This window comes from Tiliqua scincoides, chromosome 2, assembly GCF_035046505.1.
Source record: "Tiliqua scincoides isolate rTilSci1 chromosome 2, rTilSci1.hap2, whole genome shotgun sequence".
Lineage (NCBI taxonomy): Eukaryota > Metazoa > Chordata > Lepidosauria > Squamata > Scincidae > Tiliqua > Tiliqua scincoides.
The window spans coordinates 130,358,208-130,376,979 of record NC_089822.1 but is presented as its reverse complement, the minus strand read 5'-3'; the positions used below and the strand labels follow the sequence as shown (position 1 = coordinate 130,376,979).

General features: G+C 45.4%; 1 protein-coding gene across 1 annotated transcript in view; it reads right to left on the bottom strand.

The window, feature by feature from the left end:
* Nucleotides 1-7,342: 7,342 nt before the first annotated feature.
* The window catches only part of MARCHF9 (membrane associated ring-CH-type finger 9), a 43,133-nt gene continuing 31,703 nt past the window's right edge, over nt 7,343-18,772 (bottom strand). The window contains exon 4 of the mRNA XM_066617706.1: nt 7,343-7,671. Coding sequence (XP_066473803.1) covers nt 7,343-7,671 — 329 coding nt within the window. The remainder of the gene's footprint in view (nt 7,672-18,772) is intronic.

Sequence of the window (18,772 nt, the reverse complement as noted above, 5' to 3'; positions counted from 1 at the left end):
TATCAATTAATATTAGAACTCTTATTCAGTTGTGTGTCATCAAGTTGGCCATTGGTTTTTTGTTGGTTACCGATTTGTTGGGTGACCTGTACTGTTATATATTAAAATAAATAAAGTTAAGGGGGGTTACATCAACCCTAGCAATGCCATTGCATTTAGACTGTATGTATGATATTGTAATTTATTCTGTATGGTCTGGTATGGGAGGAGGTCCATCGTGGGCTCTTACGTTACCATGGGGTGACACAAACCCTAGTGATACCTCTGAGAGTAAAAAATTTATCATTAAAGAACTTTTGTGCATGCACAGTGAAAACAGCTGGCAATGGGTGGCTGATCTGGATACCCACTGCACATGCTCATAATCATTCTGAATGAGTGAGCATTTCCCGAGAAGGTGGTGCTTGATTTGTAACACCATGAACTGGACAAATTTGTATAACAAATCAGAGAATTACGATAAAAACGTTGGCAAAAATCACTGAATGTTCCTATCTATGCTTGAATGATTGCCCCCCAGGACCAGAATCTGATCATGAAATTGCCTTCCTAATACTGAGCACAAATCAGGTCCACACCAAGTATGCTGCTTATGTGGAAAAAGAAATGCCATGTTATTTCTCTCCTCCCACCCCCTTTTTCCTCTGCTGCAAATACCACATCAGCATTTTCAAGCTCTCTCAGTGTTGTCCCTAGTGGGTGTATTGACCGTTTGCTCTGAGCTGACAGAGAGTGCTGCGCTCGATCTTCACTGCCCCCCCAACTTCTTCCAGCCAATCCTTGTAGGTGCTTCAGACCATCACAAACTGTTAGCACTGTTTAGCAGACATCACTTAAAAGGGCAACATACATTCAAAGAGAGTCAGCATTTTTCAGTCCCCTCCTGCCTCGCTGTCAGGATGCTCTGAGTGCAGGAATTGCAGTACCTAGAGAATTCAGCTCCAAAGCTTCATAACAGCAGAGCAACTAAGGTGGAGAGATAGGAGTACACCCTAGACCAGGGTTGTCAAACGTAAGGCCCTTGGGCCAAATGCAGCCCCTGAATGCAATTTCTCTGCCCCCCCCATTATAATTGGGCTCTGTCATATCTTGAAATTATGAACAAGATTTGCACATTTTCTCTTCTCTCATTTGCAGCTAATGAGTTTTTATGTGAGAATGACATGCTTATTTCTGGCCATCATCTGCTTAACGATGTCACTTCTTGCTTAATGATGCTGCTTCCGGCCCTCAGTAGGTGCCATGAATGCTATCTGGCCCACAATATGAAATGAGGTTGACACCCCTGCCCTAGACAGTGGTACAATAGGCTCATAAGGTAACAATTATTTACATTATGTTCAATCCAATCAAAAAAGTCTGGAACATCAGGTATGTTTTCAGGGTGGTTCATGACATGCCAGGCATACACATGCAAATTTGTATTCATGTTGTATAACCAAACAGATGAGGAAGGGCCAGATGCCATATAAAGTGCCACAAGGGCATTCCTGTCTGCTGCTCTGTGCCAGCAGTTCCATGCCATAGTAGAGCACATTCAGCCATTGAATTCTGCTGGAAAGGCAGGAGAAAACCAGACTGTGACAAGATGCTGCTGACTGGATAGCAGAGCAAGGCAGGTGGGGCAGGGGTTTTAGGAGTTGCACTTCTGGAACAGGAATCATCTATCTGAGCAATGGGAACTTGGAGTATCACAGCAACAGCATGAAAGGTGGACAATTGTTCATAATTCACCCCGCATCATGCCAATCATACTCTGTAAGGGTCAGTCCAAGGGTAACTCCAATTTAACTTCTCTACCCATTATATGTAATCTCCCAGATTTTTTTCCCCCCAATGTATATCATGTTCCAGGATGGAGGCATAAAATTGGGAGCTGACCTCAGGCATTACACAACTAACTCATAAAGGGGGTGTTAACTAACTTCTGTCCACACCACACGCCATGAAGATCAATTTTACCTCAACCATACCACACGGGTATCTACCCTACCTTTTAAACATTCCGGAGATGTTCTGCAAGATCCCTTGCTGCATTGCTTACAAATCCCCTTTTTTCACCATAGAGCTACTGTATATCCTTCTATTGAATTTATTCCACAAATTGTTTTGTGAAGGTTAAATTCCATCTCTTTGGAAACTCCTGCCTAAAACTATATAGGCTCAGAGATCCTGTGAACTGACATCTGCTGCACAGAAAAGAGTTAAAAATTCCAGCAGCTCTTCTAGCTGCAAATTTCCTAAAGAAACCAGTCAAATAACAATAGGATATTTGAAGACTGGGATCAATGAGCATTTCTAGCTGAGATCTGCAGGCTGGCCCAATAAAAATATACTGCAGATGCTCGCCTATAAGTCAATCTCACAGAAAAGACGAGGGCAGGTTTTGAGCCTAAAATCATGGAATTTGCTATGACCCTCGGATAAGTCGGGGGTTTGACTTAGGGAGGTGTCTGACTATAATTTTGTCTGGTTTTACCCGAGACCAGATCCTGAAAAATGACCAGTAATTGTTATCTAAGAACTGTACCATCTAATTTATTAAAAATAAAGGATCATAAAATACATTTGTATTCAGTAGCTTTTTTAATTCTGGTCTCCACAACCTTTTTGTAAACACTGCCAGAGTATTAAGTGCACTGTAAACAACATACTAATAGAACAGTGGTTCCCAACCTGGGGTTCATGTACCCCCAGGGGCACTCAACAGGACCTTTAGGGGTACTTGAAAGAGAATGGAATAATGGCAGTGCTCCAGAATGCCTTGCAGGGCCAGCAAGGCAGGAAGGGAGGTAGCTAGTTGACTGTGAAAACCCCACCAATAGCTAATTTTTGGTGATCAATTCATGTTTGAACCAGTGATTGAAGACCAGCACATGAAAAAAACTAAAAAATAAAAAAAGTGATCTATCACTCAGAATTTCTCAGGACATATCTGGTGCAAAACAGTGCAAAGGCAGAGTCTTCTGCTCTTAAGCCAGAAGCTCTCCATATAACATACAACTTAGAACACAACTGGGAGTGTGCAATTCAATTCACACAAGCAACAGCAAATGGTTGTGATCAACAGAGACAAGCAACAGCAAATGGCTGTGATCAAGTGCAGCTGCACATAGCTGAAACCTTATTTACTCAGAAGCAAAGCCATTGCTTTCCCTGGGTGTTATTCCTAAGTAATGGTACTCTGAATTGTAGTTTGTGAGACATTTGATGGGAGTGTTTCCACTTTCAGGGAAGGTGCATCCTGCAGCTGCAGCAAGCCCACCCTCACCTGGTCTGAGGGCTGTTTCCTCCTCTTGATTTACAGCAGGATCAAGGCTATCAGGGGAGTTTCACTCTTAAAAAAGTGGGGTGATTCTGCCCTTTTCCACCACCACCACCCCCACTGCTGGCTTAGCTTCACTGCCATCTTTTCCTAGGAGTAAGCCCCATTGACAATAATGGAACTTTCTTCTGAGTAGGCATGCACTAGCTTGGGCTCAAAGGCTGCCATCCTATGCACACTTTCCTGGGAGTAAGGCCCATTGACGACATGCATGGGGCGTGCTCCAGGCTCCTGCTCCCCTTTCCTGTCCTTTTGAAGACTAGCAGGGGCAGAGGAGGAGGAATGCCTGATTGCCTGGGGATACTGCAGAAGCAAGCATGCTCTCCTAAAAGCTTACTACATAAGCAGCTGTTGCAAGTGCTTCCTAGCTCCTGCCAGCATGCAGCTAAGATCTCTGGTTAAAATACCTGTTGCTGCAAAATGATTCTACTTTAAATTCTACTCTCTGCTTTTCCTGTGTTTTGCATCTTTGCAAGGTCACCCAGTGAAAAGGACACACACACACAGGGAGATTGCTTCTCTCTCACACACAAAGATGCTCCCTCCCACATACACAAATGCAGGGACTTTTCCCCTCCAGTCCAACTTCATTGGTGAGGATAGGGGGGAAATGAGGTGAGCAAGGAGGTTTGCAAAAAGTTTTGCAAAGGAGAGACTGAAGTGTGACTGTATACAGTAAGGGGAGAGGTGGAGAGGAAAGCAAGAGGAGGGAATAGACTGGGAGCCCAATCCTACTCAGAAGCAAGTCCCTTAATAGTCAGTGGGGCTTACTCCCATGAAAGTGAGGCTAGGATTGTAGCCTTAACTGTTTTAAGTGCTCTCTCACACACACACTCTCACACACAAACTTTTCCTTTTATAAAAGGTAACTCTTCCTCTCCCCCCCAGTACAATTTCATCAGTGGTGAATGATTATGGGGAGAGGGGCTAGCAAGCCTCAGCTTTGCAACAGAGAGTTTAAAGTTTGGATTCAATAAGGGGGAGGGGCAAAAACAAGAAGGAAAGAGATGGACTTAACCCTTTCAATGGCTTGAGAAACAAAGTTACAGCCTTCTGCAGGCTGCCTCTCTCTCTCTTTCTTTAAATAGATCACTCTCCCCCCCTTCCCCACCCTGTCCAACTTCATCTGTGGGGAGATGGGAAGGGGGTTAGCAAGTTGGGCTTTCCAATGAAGTGCTTGAAGTTTAAATACAGTAGGAAGAGGGGAAGGGGGAACAAAAAGGAAAGAGGAGATGGACTCAGCTCTTTCAAATGACTGCTTCTCCCTCGCTCAGACGCCCCCTCCCACACACACAACATTGTCTCCTGTTCTGTCTTGGGTGCTGCTCCAGAGATGCCTCCTTGGTCGCTGGTGCTGAGCAAGGGAGGCTGCTGATGGCTGTGGTGGCAATTGCCCTGCCCTGTGCTTGGAGCTTCTGTAGCTGGGCAATAGCCTGAAGGAGAATGTGGAGCACACCCGCAGGCAGCTTGGAATGCTCTAGCCTGCACAGCCAGCCTCCTCTCAGCAGAAGATCACTTGTTCCCTCCCTCCCTCCCACAATAGTGATTGGCTGGCTCACTTGCCTCCCCCCCACCCTCGCTGCTTGCTTGCCCCGGAGATAAGGCGGGGCAATGATTCAGGCTGCTTTTCTGGGAAGAAATTTTTCACCTTATAGACGAGTATCTACGGTAATTTGTTTCCCATTTGGTTTTTCACATCTGAGCACAAAATATGGAAGGCTATCCTGACAGCTAAGTGAGATTCAGATTAGATTCACATCCACTCATTTTCAAACTAAAATAGATAGAACTGCAAAGATCTATCTGGTCTACCTTAGGCCAGTTTGTGGCTGTTTTCCTACATGTTTTCAGACTGCAAGTAGGTATGTGGCCCAGAGGCCATGTTTACAGTATAGGCTTGTTCCTGCTCCTCCAGTGTTTCAGTTGTGTTGACCATCCACAGTCTATTAGTTTGTATTTATAAAAAAAAAAAAGGGGGAATTCACATGCTTTGACAGCCAACAGAAATAGTACCATCCTGATGACATAATAACAGTATTTGCATAAATGAATTATAGTTGCACAATTTGGATCCTAGTGGTGAATGGTCCTCTATGCACACAGACAGGGCTAGATGTGTGCACCTGCTTTTAAAAAGTGCAAATATTTGCCATGCACCTGAAATTGCATGCTCAAAAATAATTCTACAAATTATACGCATTTGTATGTGCATTCACATTGCATAAGCTGCTCCTGAGTTAAGTCTTGAGAGGTTGGAGAATTCAGGGCCATTTGCACAATCAAAATGGTAGAGCCCTTAGGGGACTGTATAACTTCAGAATGCGAGGTTGAAATGTGTAAAAAAATTCCCTTAGCCCAGGGTGAAAATCAGTCTAGAATCCTTCTTCCTAATATGTCAGCTTTCCACTGACAGGGAATTTTGGTGTGGAGGTGCATTCCATGATGCAGTCCTCCCATCTGTACTCTAAAGTGGTACTGTGCTAGGAGGATTGCACCATGTGTTCATTCTGAACTTTTAGGATTGCCCCTTTTTGATAGTTGCAGAGGTGAGACCTACAAAGGAAGGTGGTAAAAGGCAAAGGATAGTGGGTATTTGGGTATAGAAGGAATGGCAGAGGCTAATCACCAAAACCATAGTAGGAAGAACACAGAAACACAGAGCTATGTAGAGCACCAAAGCCTACTGACAACTACAGGCCTCTCTAGAGATCTGTTTGGTTTCTAAACAATCAAGGTAGTAAAATTTATCTGCATAATCATAAGGGCTAGAAACTTCTTTTTTAAATCAAAAGCTGAAATTCCTAAGTGCCAAGTTCCACACTTGATTCTCTTTGCAAAATGAACCCATGGAATAATCCTGTATGTACAGCTAGAAACCCCCAATCTTGAAGTGCGCTTGGAAGTCTTCACAAATTCTTACCATGAATCATTTCAAGCTGCTGAAAACCTCTACTCTTAATGCAGTAAGACAAGAAAGAGATGAGAGCTAATGTTTTGTGCAGGTTAAAGCTGCAATCTTATGTACACCTCCTTAGGAATAAGCCCTATTGAACTTGATGGGTTTTGTTTTCAAGTAAACAAGCATAGGGTCAGTCTATGAATGAGTTGATTGCATTCTTAAAACCAATGTAAAGACAACCAGAATTAAATGTTTGCATGTGTAAGACTTCAGTCTCCTTCTAGGACATGCCCTAAATCTCTGCCCAGCCTCCCTGTCTGGAATCACTACATTCCACATACCCACTGGATGAGTATTGCACAAACATCCAAAGGAAAGAGAGCACCTATTTGTATATAAATGTTTCTTTATCCTCCCACAGCTGGAGAGAAGGAAAAAGGGAGAAAGGAAGGAGAGGAAGAAGAGAAAACAGATTTTCATGCATTAAATTAAAGATGAAATGTACAGGTATCTTATTGCGAGATGCCATTTTGCTTTAAGAAACATGTTTATTGCACCATTATTTTGAGGGGGGGATGGGTAAAAGTTCAGAACTTCTCTGGTTGGTGTCTCCTGGGTAGAGAGACTAAATAGGATGGGGTGGAAAGATATGGGTCTTCTGGCAGGATTTCCTTTGAAAGATGAGGTAAAAATGTTTTCAAATTTCTGGATTGGTTGGCGCCAAGACTCGTCAAGAAGGAACCAGGCAGGGATTGTTTTAAAAAATTAAATAAATAAAACCCCACCGCACTTCCAAAGAGGTTTAAGTCTTACAAGCGAAGCTCGGAGGAGGGGTCTCTCCTTTCACCACAGGCCTGGAGAGGAAAAAAATTCACATTGATGGGAGGGTAGGAAGGTGCAACCAAGTTGAGGCACTCCCCACACGCAAGGAGGAAGAGGCAGGTGGGGTCTGCGGCCAAGCCACAGAACCAAGGACCTTCTGCTTCGGACAGTATACAGCGTGTGGCCCATCCCGTTGGGGCTCAAAATGGAGCCTGTGCGGAAGTGAAGGCATCGGCTTCTTCCTTCCAGGGGAACTGTGGAGCCTCTCCCTCTGGCAAAGGCTCCAGAGGCGGCTGTTATACAGTTGTCACCCGCATGACAACTTCACGGCTGGAACTGGAGCCCCCACGATGTTCATTAGGCCGCAGGTGGCTGAGAATGTGAAGAATTGTATAGCCACAGTGATGGTTCAAAATAGTCCTAACCCGCTGGCCCCGCTGGGAGGTCCTCTCACTCCCTGAGGAGGGATTCGTCCGTGAATTCCGCCCCCCGGGCTTTGTGCTCCCACCAACCGGCTCCCCCAGGTCCTTGGCCTTGTCATAGTTCAGCACCTTCCACTGCTGGTTCACTGCCTGCCAACGCTTGAATATTCGATACACCGAAGAGCCCTCGTGGATAATCAGACCTGTGGAGAGAAGCCAGGAGAGATGAGCACGAGTGAGCAAAAGGGCTGCGGGTTTAGAAGCCACATGAACAGAATCAGATTGTGCAACTGCAAAAGGAAGAAAGCTTTGGAAACGGACTTCATCAATGCAATGCCTCTGCTTCTTTCCATGTCTTATAATAATGTAGGGCACATCACCCACATGGTGTACTTAGCAAATTCATTCAAAGTTTACTGGACAGCCTTAGACTGGAGAATGTAATCCATTAAAATAAGCCAGGGAAGAAATTCAAAACAAGATGCAAGTAGCTGGGCAACCTGGTAAACCCTGGTGCTGAAGGAATTATTTCTGTTTCAAGTTCTCATGATGAAGGGACTCCTGAAAGAAGTATCCTCTGCCTTAGATAGAAGACGGATTCCTCATGTTTCTCTTTTGCATGGCCTCTTGTTATTACTACTTCTATGCTCCAGGCACAATTATTTCTCACCTCCTGACTTCATACTGCATATGCCTAATCATGGAAGAATCCAAGTATTAGGCTCAAAGTAAGCCATACCTATTGCACATTCTCAATGCAAAACAGGCACTTCTGCATACACTATAAGGATTGGTATACTTTAATTATGAGCACAGAATTTGGTGCTTTCTGGGCATCAGATATGGCGTTCTTTTAAGCAGAATTTCGATTGTATCCTTTCTGTCCAACCCATGATACTTCCTATCCTCACTCCCTACAATCAGCTTTCATTTTTTATGGAATAGTTATCTAGGACAAGAATCCATTTTTGTCTGGCATCCATAAAACTAATGGAAATCAAGCCCAAGAACATGTAACTTTAAGTATACCCAGCACTGGTTACCCTTGTGTCTCCCATATTGAAAATCTAGACCAGGGGTGTCAAACCCGTTTCATACCGAGGGCTGAACAGCATTCATGATGCCTGCTGAGGACCAAAAGTGACGTCATTAGGCAGGAAGTGATGTCATTGAACAGGTCATAACCAAAAATAAGCACTTTCTCTCACTTAGGAACTCATTAGCTGCAAATGACAGAAGAGAAAACACACAAATCTTGATCATATTTCAAGATATGGGCGAGCCCAATTTTCATGTGGGCTACCCTTACAGCATGAACATCTCAGCACTGCTCAGCAGCTGAGATCCTGAGGCCGGATAAAAAGCTTCCGCGGGCCGCATCTGGCTCCCGGGCCTTATGTTTGACACCCCTGATCTAGACTGTAAATTCCTTGGAGGCTGGGATTTGTCTTTTGCTTATATGATGGTGCAATGCACAGTGTACATACTTATAGTGTTATATAAAGAATAATGATAGTAATGCCCTATTCCATGTGAAAATGACACTTTTTTCCTCTGGCTCTATGAGAATGCATAAATGGATTATAAAAACATGTCAACGTTTGGGCAGTCCAATTCTAGCTTGCACTGGAACACGCAATTCAGCGGGCCTGTGCTGTATCCAGCGCAAGTATCAGATAGCCAGAGGCTCAGTCAGGGGCAAGAGGAAACTTTCCCCCTTACCCCCGGGAGAGCCAAAACAGTCCCAATAGGGCTACTCGGATTTGCACCACATCAGGAGGTGGCGCAAATCTGAGCAGTCCAGGACTGAACTGGGCTGCCCGGGAACAGGTTTAGGATCCAGCATAACTATCCAGCCTCTCACTCCACACCCACCTGCCCGCCCTCGGGAACACCCGCTGCCCATCCTCCCTCCCACCGCCTTCCCATGCCCCCCCCCGACCTCTGTGCCAGCTGAGCTTGGCCAATGCAATTCACCTGTCCCCAGGCCCTACATTGGTGCGGAGAGGCTGGCGCACACTCGTACGCCAGCCTATCTCCCCATATGTTGGCGCAAAAGTGTTTTATGGCATTTTCGTGACAATGTTGGGCTTGTGCAAGGGACTTGCGCCAGCCCAAAAGCACCTTTGGATTGCACCCTAAGTTAGACAGGTCTTCTTTAATGCCATTCAGACTGAATGGGTATAAACAAAGATCTGGGAAATGTTGGCACTATGATTATGATGTATCAGATCTGAAACCTGCTTGGTGGCAGTGCGAAAGACCAGAACACATTTGAGTAGAAGTAAATATAATTATTTCTAAGACGCTAGAATATTATCTCTCTCCACATTGATCTCTTTCTTGGACAAGTTAAATTAATGTCATGCTTACAAATCTGGCAGAAAACATATTTCTAACAGCAAGATTAAATATTGAAAGAAAATGAAAATTAGCTGACATGCCTCCAATTGAAAACTTGCTAAATTGGTCTTGGGGCACTATACATATGAAGAAGTCAATGACACTGTAAAAATTACAGAGATCTACAGCCCAGACCTATTCTTCTGGTTGCTCCAGAGCATGAGGGAAGGGTCTGGCCTTCCTGCTGGCGCTCCAGCAGAGCGTGAGTTTGCGCACTGCTGGAGCACCTTTTACAACTGGCACTGACTGACCGCTGAGACCCATTATGATTGGGCCGCTAGATGTGCAATGAGAATGTTTCGAGCATCAGAGGTTGGAGAAGAACTGTATATTAAACCTTTGCATACAATCCAAGAACTATGGCTGCAATCCTAAACACACTTTCCTGAGAGTAAGCCCCACTGAACAAAATAGGACTTACTTCTGAGTAGACCTGTGCTCTATCTATATGAACATATACAAAGCTAAGAACATATGTATAAATAGTGTTTATTCTCTGTATTGGGGTAATACTTTTTTGTTTTGTTATTTGCGTGAATTAGTATGTTTCTGTGTAAAACTATAAATAAAAAATATTAGGCAAGCTCTCTAAATTCCACTCTCCTCCCAACCCTCTCCATGTACTCAAACTCCATCAGTGAGTTATAAATATACTCTCTGGACCGGTTGATACCCAGTGACAATCAATCGAGCTCCTAACGTGGGTCATTACCATGCCACATGTGTCCCCGTTGAATCAATGGGAAATGGAAAAGTCATTCATTCATTTCCCAATGACAGCACACTATTCCCTTCTCACAAGGGCCTGGCTGTTATCATTCTGCCTCACCAGAGTTCATTCATCAGTGCCACAAAACAGGGCTCAATCTCTTTAGTGAATGTCATTGGCTTCCAATTAAAACAGGCTTCTTCTGCAACTGAGGATGCATAGCATGCGAGATAAAGAAAAGCCATCCGTCTCGACACCCATGGACAAAAGAAGCCACAGGGCATACCAAGCCCTGATGATGCCATCTAACCCTCCTATTCTGCATGGGGCCATTGTCAATAGGCATGTGACATGGAAGCCACTGGCAATCCCCTTACCAGGACATACCACAGTGACAGGATCAACTACTCATCCAATAGATTAAACACATGGCTAAAGGATGGTGACTTAGCACAGCTATCCAGGTTCATGGCATATGAACCAGTGGCCTTGGCTTCCAGGCCACCTATAGCATACAGATGGGCTCGGTTCCAGCTCTAGAGTTACAGGTTAATGAGCTCACTGGCCCTTGCTGACCCTTACCAAATTTAAATACTTCTGCAGCTCATAGGACTTGCTCAACCAACAAGCTATTGCCAGCTGGTTTCCTCTCATGCTCTGCTCTGACTCTCTGCAATTGGAAGAAACGATGTCTCCAGTTAAAACCGCAAAATGATCTCAAGGGCCAAAGCAGATGATACAACCTGCCTGCTTGATTTTACAGACACAAGAGAACATACAGAATCCCTGATCAAGATCAGGACCATGGCAAGGGGGACTGGGGACTTTACCAGATTCTGCACAGCAGGTAATATTTGACCAAGGAGAAAAGCTTCCATTGCCCCAGGAGTGAAGCCAATAGGTGCTTCACTCCTGGGGCAAAGAGCCTGATTTGGATCAGGACCATCGTGAGGTCAAAGGATTAAAGCCCCTTGCCTACCGTGGTCATGTTTGAATCATAAGGAAGGTGCTCCCTGCTCACTTCCATGGTATTTACCACACATGCCCCAAGCATGCAACAGGTATAAAGTTTGGTCCAATGTCTTTTAAATTAGAAATACCTTACTAATAAAAGGGCAATGAGGATGAATCTGAATGCCAACCGTTTGTCAGACAAGCTGAAGGTGAAAGGTGGCACAGTTAATATTTCATCTAAAGGGAATCAATCATAATAGTTCCATGGCCCAGCTAAAGTTAAGTACTTATAAAACCCATTGATTTCTATGGGAATGATTTAAGTGTGTACTTAGCTCTCTGATTGTAATCAATGAGACTTAAAAGTGCCTGATTTGGGCTGGATCATACCTGATATTATATATTTGTTAAAATACCTATAGGAAAATGTACTGCACAACAGCACCTTAAAAACAGTTGGTCATGTAGCTGAATAGAGGAGAGGCAACCCTAGACTTAATCTCTAATCCTAGATGACACCCAAGACAAAAGTTACTGAATCAACTTGGAACTGTGACCAAGACACAGCCGAGTGTCTCATGAAAGTGACTACAATCAAATTCACCATATATTTAAATGAAAAATTGCAAAGTAAGTCCAACCAAGTCACATTTGACTTCCAAAGGAGAAAATTTATCAAAAATGAGAAGACCAGTTAAAAGCAAATTGAAAGGGAGAATCAAAGAGGGTCAAAAACTCTCCAATGTGCTTAGAGATTATTTAACATAAGAACATATGAATAGTTCCACTGGATCAGGTCATAGGCCTATCTAGTCCAGCTTCCTGTATCTCACAGCGGCCCACCAAATGCCCCAGGGAGCACACCAGATAACAAGAGACCTGCATCCTGGTGTCCTCCCTTGCATCTGGCATTCTGACATAGTCCATTTTTAAAATCAGGAGGTTGCACATACACATCAAATTTGTCCAATCCCTTTTTAAAGGCATCTAGGCCAGACACCATCACCACATCCTGTGGCAAGGAGTTCCACAGACCAACCACACACTGAGTAAAGAAATATTTTCTTTTGTCCATCCTAACTCTCCCAAGACTCAATTTTAATGGATGTCCCCTGGTTTTGGTGTTATGCGAGAGTTTAAAGAGCATCTCTCTATCCTTCCCATGCATAATTTTGAATGTCTCAATCATGCCCCCCTCAGGCGCCTCTTTTCTAGGCTGAAGAAGTCCAAACGCCGTAGCCTTTCCTTTTCGTAGCCCCAGCCCAGTAATCATCTTAGGGCCCAATCCTATCCAACTTTCCAGCACCGGTACAGCCATAATGCAGCCCCAAGAAATGGGAACAAATGTTCCCATACCTTGAGGAGGCTTCTGTGACTGCACCCCCAACATAGGAAGCAGTGCATACCCCATTGGCACAGCAGCACTGGCACTGGAAAACTGGATAGGACTGGGTCCTTAGATGCTTTTGATTTAAAGTCAATTTAAATCCACAGTAACAGAAGCCCAGATACAAGGTTTACCACAGATAAGGAAAGAAACCAGCAAGTCCGAGAAGGTGAAGAATTGGCCCGGGATAGACAGCCTGGGGGTGAGTAGACAGGCAGGTGAGGTTGACCTCACCAGACGTGATGATGGATGGATCCCAGATCAACAAGGTGGTAGCAAGTTGGTTGAGTGGTGGCAACAGCAACACAAGGAGACACCCAGTTCTACCTTACATAACAATTCCCCCTTCACCCACACCTGCTGAAGTGTTGGTAAGCTGGCTGGAAGGTCTCTAACCCTAACCAGACCCTGTGGGAGGAGGAGACTGATGCAGCCCTCTCCTCCAACTATAAGAACGTGGTGGCACGAGGGGAAGCAGCCAGGCAGGTGGGCCACTTGCCACCAGCAAGGCCAGACCCCATGGGAGGAGAGGGGCATGACACACCCCTCTCCTCCAATGACTCTAAAAATGTCAGGAGGCTAATGACTCAATTCTTTGCAGCTCTACTCAGAAGTCCTATTGCGGTCAATGGGGCTTCCTTCCTCCTCTTCTATAGCAAGGAAATGCCTCCCCCCAGGTCTGCCCACCTCCTTGGGCTATCCAGGCACTTTTTTCCTATTGCAAGAACCCCCTCCCCCATCCATTGGGCTCCTCGTTCTCCCCTCCGTCACCCGAGAAAAAAATCAGGCCATCCATTTGGGCAACCATTCATCCGTTCCTTCCAGGATGGACAAGAGAGCCTGCTTCCTCCTGTGTCCTGGCAGTTCTTCTGGTTCCTCCCCCCAGCCTTGTATAGCCTGCCTCCCTCCTCCCCCCCACCCCAGCCCCTGCCTTCTGGAGTCAACCTACCCTCTTCCCACCAAGTCTGCTGCTTAAGCTGGTTCGAATGCCAACTTCCGGATTGCCCACAAAGTCTTTCAGGGCAGCACAGAAGCAGGAAAAAAAAAGTAAGCAAGCACAGACATATATGAGCCGAATTGTGGACACAAAAACACTGAGTCTTTGTGACTCAAGTTTATATGAATCATGACTCTTTTCCGAGTCAGAGCCCCGAAGTCCTGAGTCAGGAACCGTCAGTGACACACGCAACTTGAGTTTTCCATGACTCTTAAAAACTCAAGTTTTTGCAACTCAAGTCTTTACAAGTTGATTTCCCATCCCTGCTCAGAGGCCTCTTCAAGGTATAAATTGTTCCCTGGCTTCAGGGCTCCATTACAGCTGCATCAGTGCTGGAAAGCCGGTTAGGATTGGACTACAATCATTTTTTTTTTTAGAGCAGGGGTGGGCAAACTTTCAACTTTAGGGATCTTGGACCTTTAACAAATGTGTAGGAGAGAGAATTTCAGCAGGTGCAGCTTGTCGTTTGTGAGATTACAAGCTGCACCTGCTGAAATTCCCTTCTATACAATTGTTAAAGGTCCAGGATCCCTAAAGTTGAAAGTTTGCCCACCCGTGTTTTAGAGTATTAACAAGCAGGTGGAAAGTGGTGTTCTGGTAGACATTCTATACCTGGACTTTCAAAACGCTTTTGACAAAGTGTTTTATCAAAACCCTGAGTAAAGTTAGTCGTCATGGTATCAGAGGACCAGTCAGGTCCTCTGATGGATTAGTAACTGGTTAAAAAGCAGGACACAGAGAGTAGGAGTAAATGATCAATTCTCAAAAACAGAGGGAAGTAAAAAGTGGCTTTGCCCAAGGACCTGTTTTGGAACCAAGACGTTCAAACTTGTTCATAAGTGATCTGGAGTTAGGGGTGAGCAGTGAGGTCACCAGATTTGTAGAGGATGCCAAATTAGTCAGGATGGTGAAGACTCCAGCAGGTTGTAAAGGGTTTTGAAAGGATGACTCCAAACTTGATGAACGGAAAACAAAATGGCAAAGGTGATTCAGTTATAACTCTAAAGTGATGGGACAAAAAAAATCCAAACTTTACACACACACACACACACACACACACACACACACACACACACACAGAGAGAGAGAGAGAGAGAGAGAGAGAGAGAGAGATGGAATCTGAACTGGGGGGGGGGTGATTAGCCAGGAAAGAGATCTTGGGGTCATGGTGGATTAGGCAATGAAACATCAACTCGATGTGCACCAGCTGGGAAACAAGTGAAGTCTTAGAAAAGAGACTGAACATAAAACTGCCAATCTCATAATTCCCTCATACTAATTTATGGTGTGATTCCCCCATCTCAGAGGGATGCTAAAGGATACAGAAAGGGATATTATTACAGAAAGGGATATATTTGGGATATCCCAAATATTAAGGGAACTGGAGCACCCTCTTTAGGAGGAAAGGCTACAGCATCTCAGGTTTTTTAGTGCAGAAAAAAAGGCAAGAGAGGAACATGACAGCGCAGGGGTGGCCAACCTGCGGCAGACATGCCAGGAGTGGAACACAAACACTTCCTAAGTGGCACACACAAAGTCTTCTGTCATGGCTGCGCTGCCCGACACAGGACTCCACAGCCGCGAGCTCATGATACTACTCCTGATTCCTGGCACAAAGCCCAGAAAGGGAGCTACAAGCCCAGGGGCGAGGTGAAGTTAGCTGAGTGGAGGCTCAGCAGATCACATGGACGAGCAAAACCACCCAAGCAGATCTGCAAAGGGCCAAAATAAGTGGAGTGGCATGTTCAAGATGCTTTATATAAAAAGTGGCACATGGCATGCTGTGGGTTGGCCACCCCTGTGACAGAGGCTTAAAAAAATATGCATGGTGTGGAGAAAGTGTGCAGAAATCTGTTTTTCTCTTTCGCACACACAATGCCAGGAGCCAGGGTCATCTGACAGAACCGACTGGCAAGAGATACACGACAGACAGAGGAAGTACCTCTTCACAGAGTGCATAATCAATTTATGGAATTTACTGCCAAGGGATGTGGTGGCGGCCAGCTGCTTAGATGGACTGAAAAGGGGGTTAGACAAATTCATGGTTGAAAGATTTATCACAGGCTAGTCACTAAGGCTCAGAAGAACCTCCATGTCCAGGGGTAACATGCCTCTGAATACCAGTTGCTAGGGAGAGGGACAGCAGGCTTTGGGTGTGCCCAAGACCAGACCTAAGATAAAGAAAGATAAGATAAAGAAAGATAAAGATAAGATAAAGAAAGTCAAAGTTTCTAAGATAAAGAAAGTCAAAGCAGGTCATTTCAAGGAGCAAACTGTGGGTCAGCTCTCAGGGCAGCATGGCAGCCTACCCAGACACATGTCCCATGCAGCGGCACGAGCGGATAAACCTACCAGAGTATGTGCTGGGAGTCTAGAAGGACCTAGCACTGGACACTAGGCTCCTTGGTTGACAAGGAATAAAGGGCAGAGGAAGCAAATACAATTCCTCCTTCCTCTCCGCCTTGCTGGCCAACAGGGGTGTTCCTCTCAGTTGGCAGCCTTTCTACTGGCTGGGAGGAACGTCCCCATGTCCCATTGGCAGTTGGGAAAGAGAGGGTGGAGAAAGTGCACTCACTTCCTCCTCCTTCCCCTTCCTGTTGGCCAATCAAGAGGGGACTTTTTTCCAAGCTGGCATAAAGGGAAGAGAAATCAGAGGGAGCATGAACATGAAACTCATGCTACTGCTTCCTCTTTCACCTTCTTCCTGCTGGCCAAATGGGGATGTCCTTGTCTGCTCACCTGCCCAGACTGTTGAGTTGGTGGGCAGGAAAATAAACATGTTTGGGGCAGGGGAATGAAGTAAAATGGGAGCTGCCACTGCATGTGTGCTTCATGTAGATGGTGGGAGCTCTTTGCTTCAGTGGTGCCCCAGCGCCCAATGCAACCTCATGCCAACCCTGGCCATAGATGACTTTCAGAGGAAGGTCAAATGGCATCATGCTGTGTTTCCCATAACTTATAATCAAAGAGCAACAGCAATATCTAACACGGATAAGCCTGTTCTGCCCACCCATCCCCTGCTATGTTGATCTACCTGTGCTGGGGCCTGTTGAGAGGCCACTGCAGTGTGGATCTGGCCGCTTGCTGCTTTTGGTGGCAGCCAGGCCAAGCTGTATGGTGCATCACCTTTTGTGACGGCCATAAGGCACACTGTGGCACTGAAACGTGAGTTCTGTTAGTGCAGTGGCCCATTCGGAATGAGCTGTTAGTCATGCTAACAGGATTCATCTTTTCCAGGGCACAGATTAAAGAGCTCGGAAAACTTACAAAATGGGTTTGACCAAATTTAGGTAGGCAGATCCGGATTTTGATGGCACTGTGGCAGCTAGACCATATTGAGCCCAATGCTACAGTCTGTTGTAAGCAGTTGTCTCCAGTTCTCCGTTCTGTTCAAGCATAAACTTTCTTCTGTCAGCAATCAGGTCTCATTAATTCCCAAGGTCTTATCATTTTAAAGAACGTGAATGTGCCGTGTGGCTTAACGTCTTTGCCCAGAAACAACAACAGGTCCAAATGGCCAGGGACTGTGGAAGGGGACCATACAGGGAATGGGTGCATCACCAACTGGATGCAGCTTCATGGTAACGCCCAGACTATGAAAGCTGTGTGGTGAATACAATCCTGGACATTCCACTGACACTTTGGGACAGGCTCTATTCCCAGTAGCCCCCACCCAGAGATTCTTGCAATAGTCAAACCCTCTTTTCACCACCACCACCGGTTCCCCTCCTGTTGGAATGATGGGCATTTTGCTAGCTTAAAAGAATTGGAATGGCGGCATGTAAAGCAGCCAAGGATTAAAGGGTGGTAATTGGCTCCCTTGTGCATGATGTCATAATGGACTGTTTGGCATGCAGGGGGGAAACAGAAGTGAGGGGGAAGATGGAAGCAGAAGGTTTTGTAGTGGGCGGGAGTGGGCAGGACTGGGCAGGGGAGGAGGTTCTGATGGCTACAAAGCTAGGCTATGACAGACGGCTCCTCCTTCCTCCAAGGACAAGCCATGTGTTTTGCTCAGAGGCCACATCAGAAATATTTTGTGAGTCACAGGCCTCTGGCTAATTTGCATACGAAAGCATCACTTACACAATTTTTGGATCACTTCTCTGACGCGCAGCTATTTTGCACTCTCCAGAAACTCTCTAACCGCTTGTTTTAAAACCAAAAGCCAGTTATCAGCCCTTGAGAGAGGGACAGGCATACATGAGCAAAGAATGGCAAAAAGTGAAACCATATAACAAGAGCGGACTCCTCTTGCCTCCCGGTTTCAGAGCTTCCTGCATTCCTGCCAGTGCATTTTCAAAACTCATCTCTACAGCCACGAGGCCTAAAAACTTTAGGAAAAGGAAGACAGGATTCTCAAGGTGATAACACGGGCCTACCATCTTGCAAGACCTCCTAAATAAATGGTTTGTGTAGGTTAGGCTGCTTTGCGAGCCAATTCCAGTGTGACAATTTATCCATACAAATCTGAAGACACACATCTTTCTATTTCAGTGTGCCTCACTTGGGAATGTTCAGGGTCTCCCCCCACCCTCTCTTCTGCTTCTAAAGAACTCTCCTAAAACTCTGCCAAGAATCTTGGAATATGGGTAAGTGTGAAGCTGATGTGCAGCTAACCATTCTCAGTGGAACTAATCCTGATCCTTGGACAACCAAAGATGACACCAGCAGTGCTTTATTTCTAAACTGAAAGGTGTGGAAGCTAAATTCAGCTAGGGAGCCAAGTCTTCTCTCTTGAGTGTGGTTATCCCTAATCTCAGACCCATACCCAATGGGCTACAGTTATTCTGGGGTGAAAGCAAGGCGCTCTAAACATGTTCACAAGTGCTCCCTTCTTTTCTATGACTACGTGTT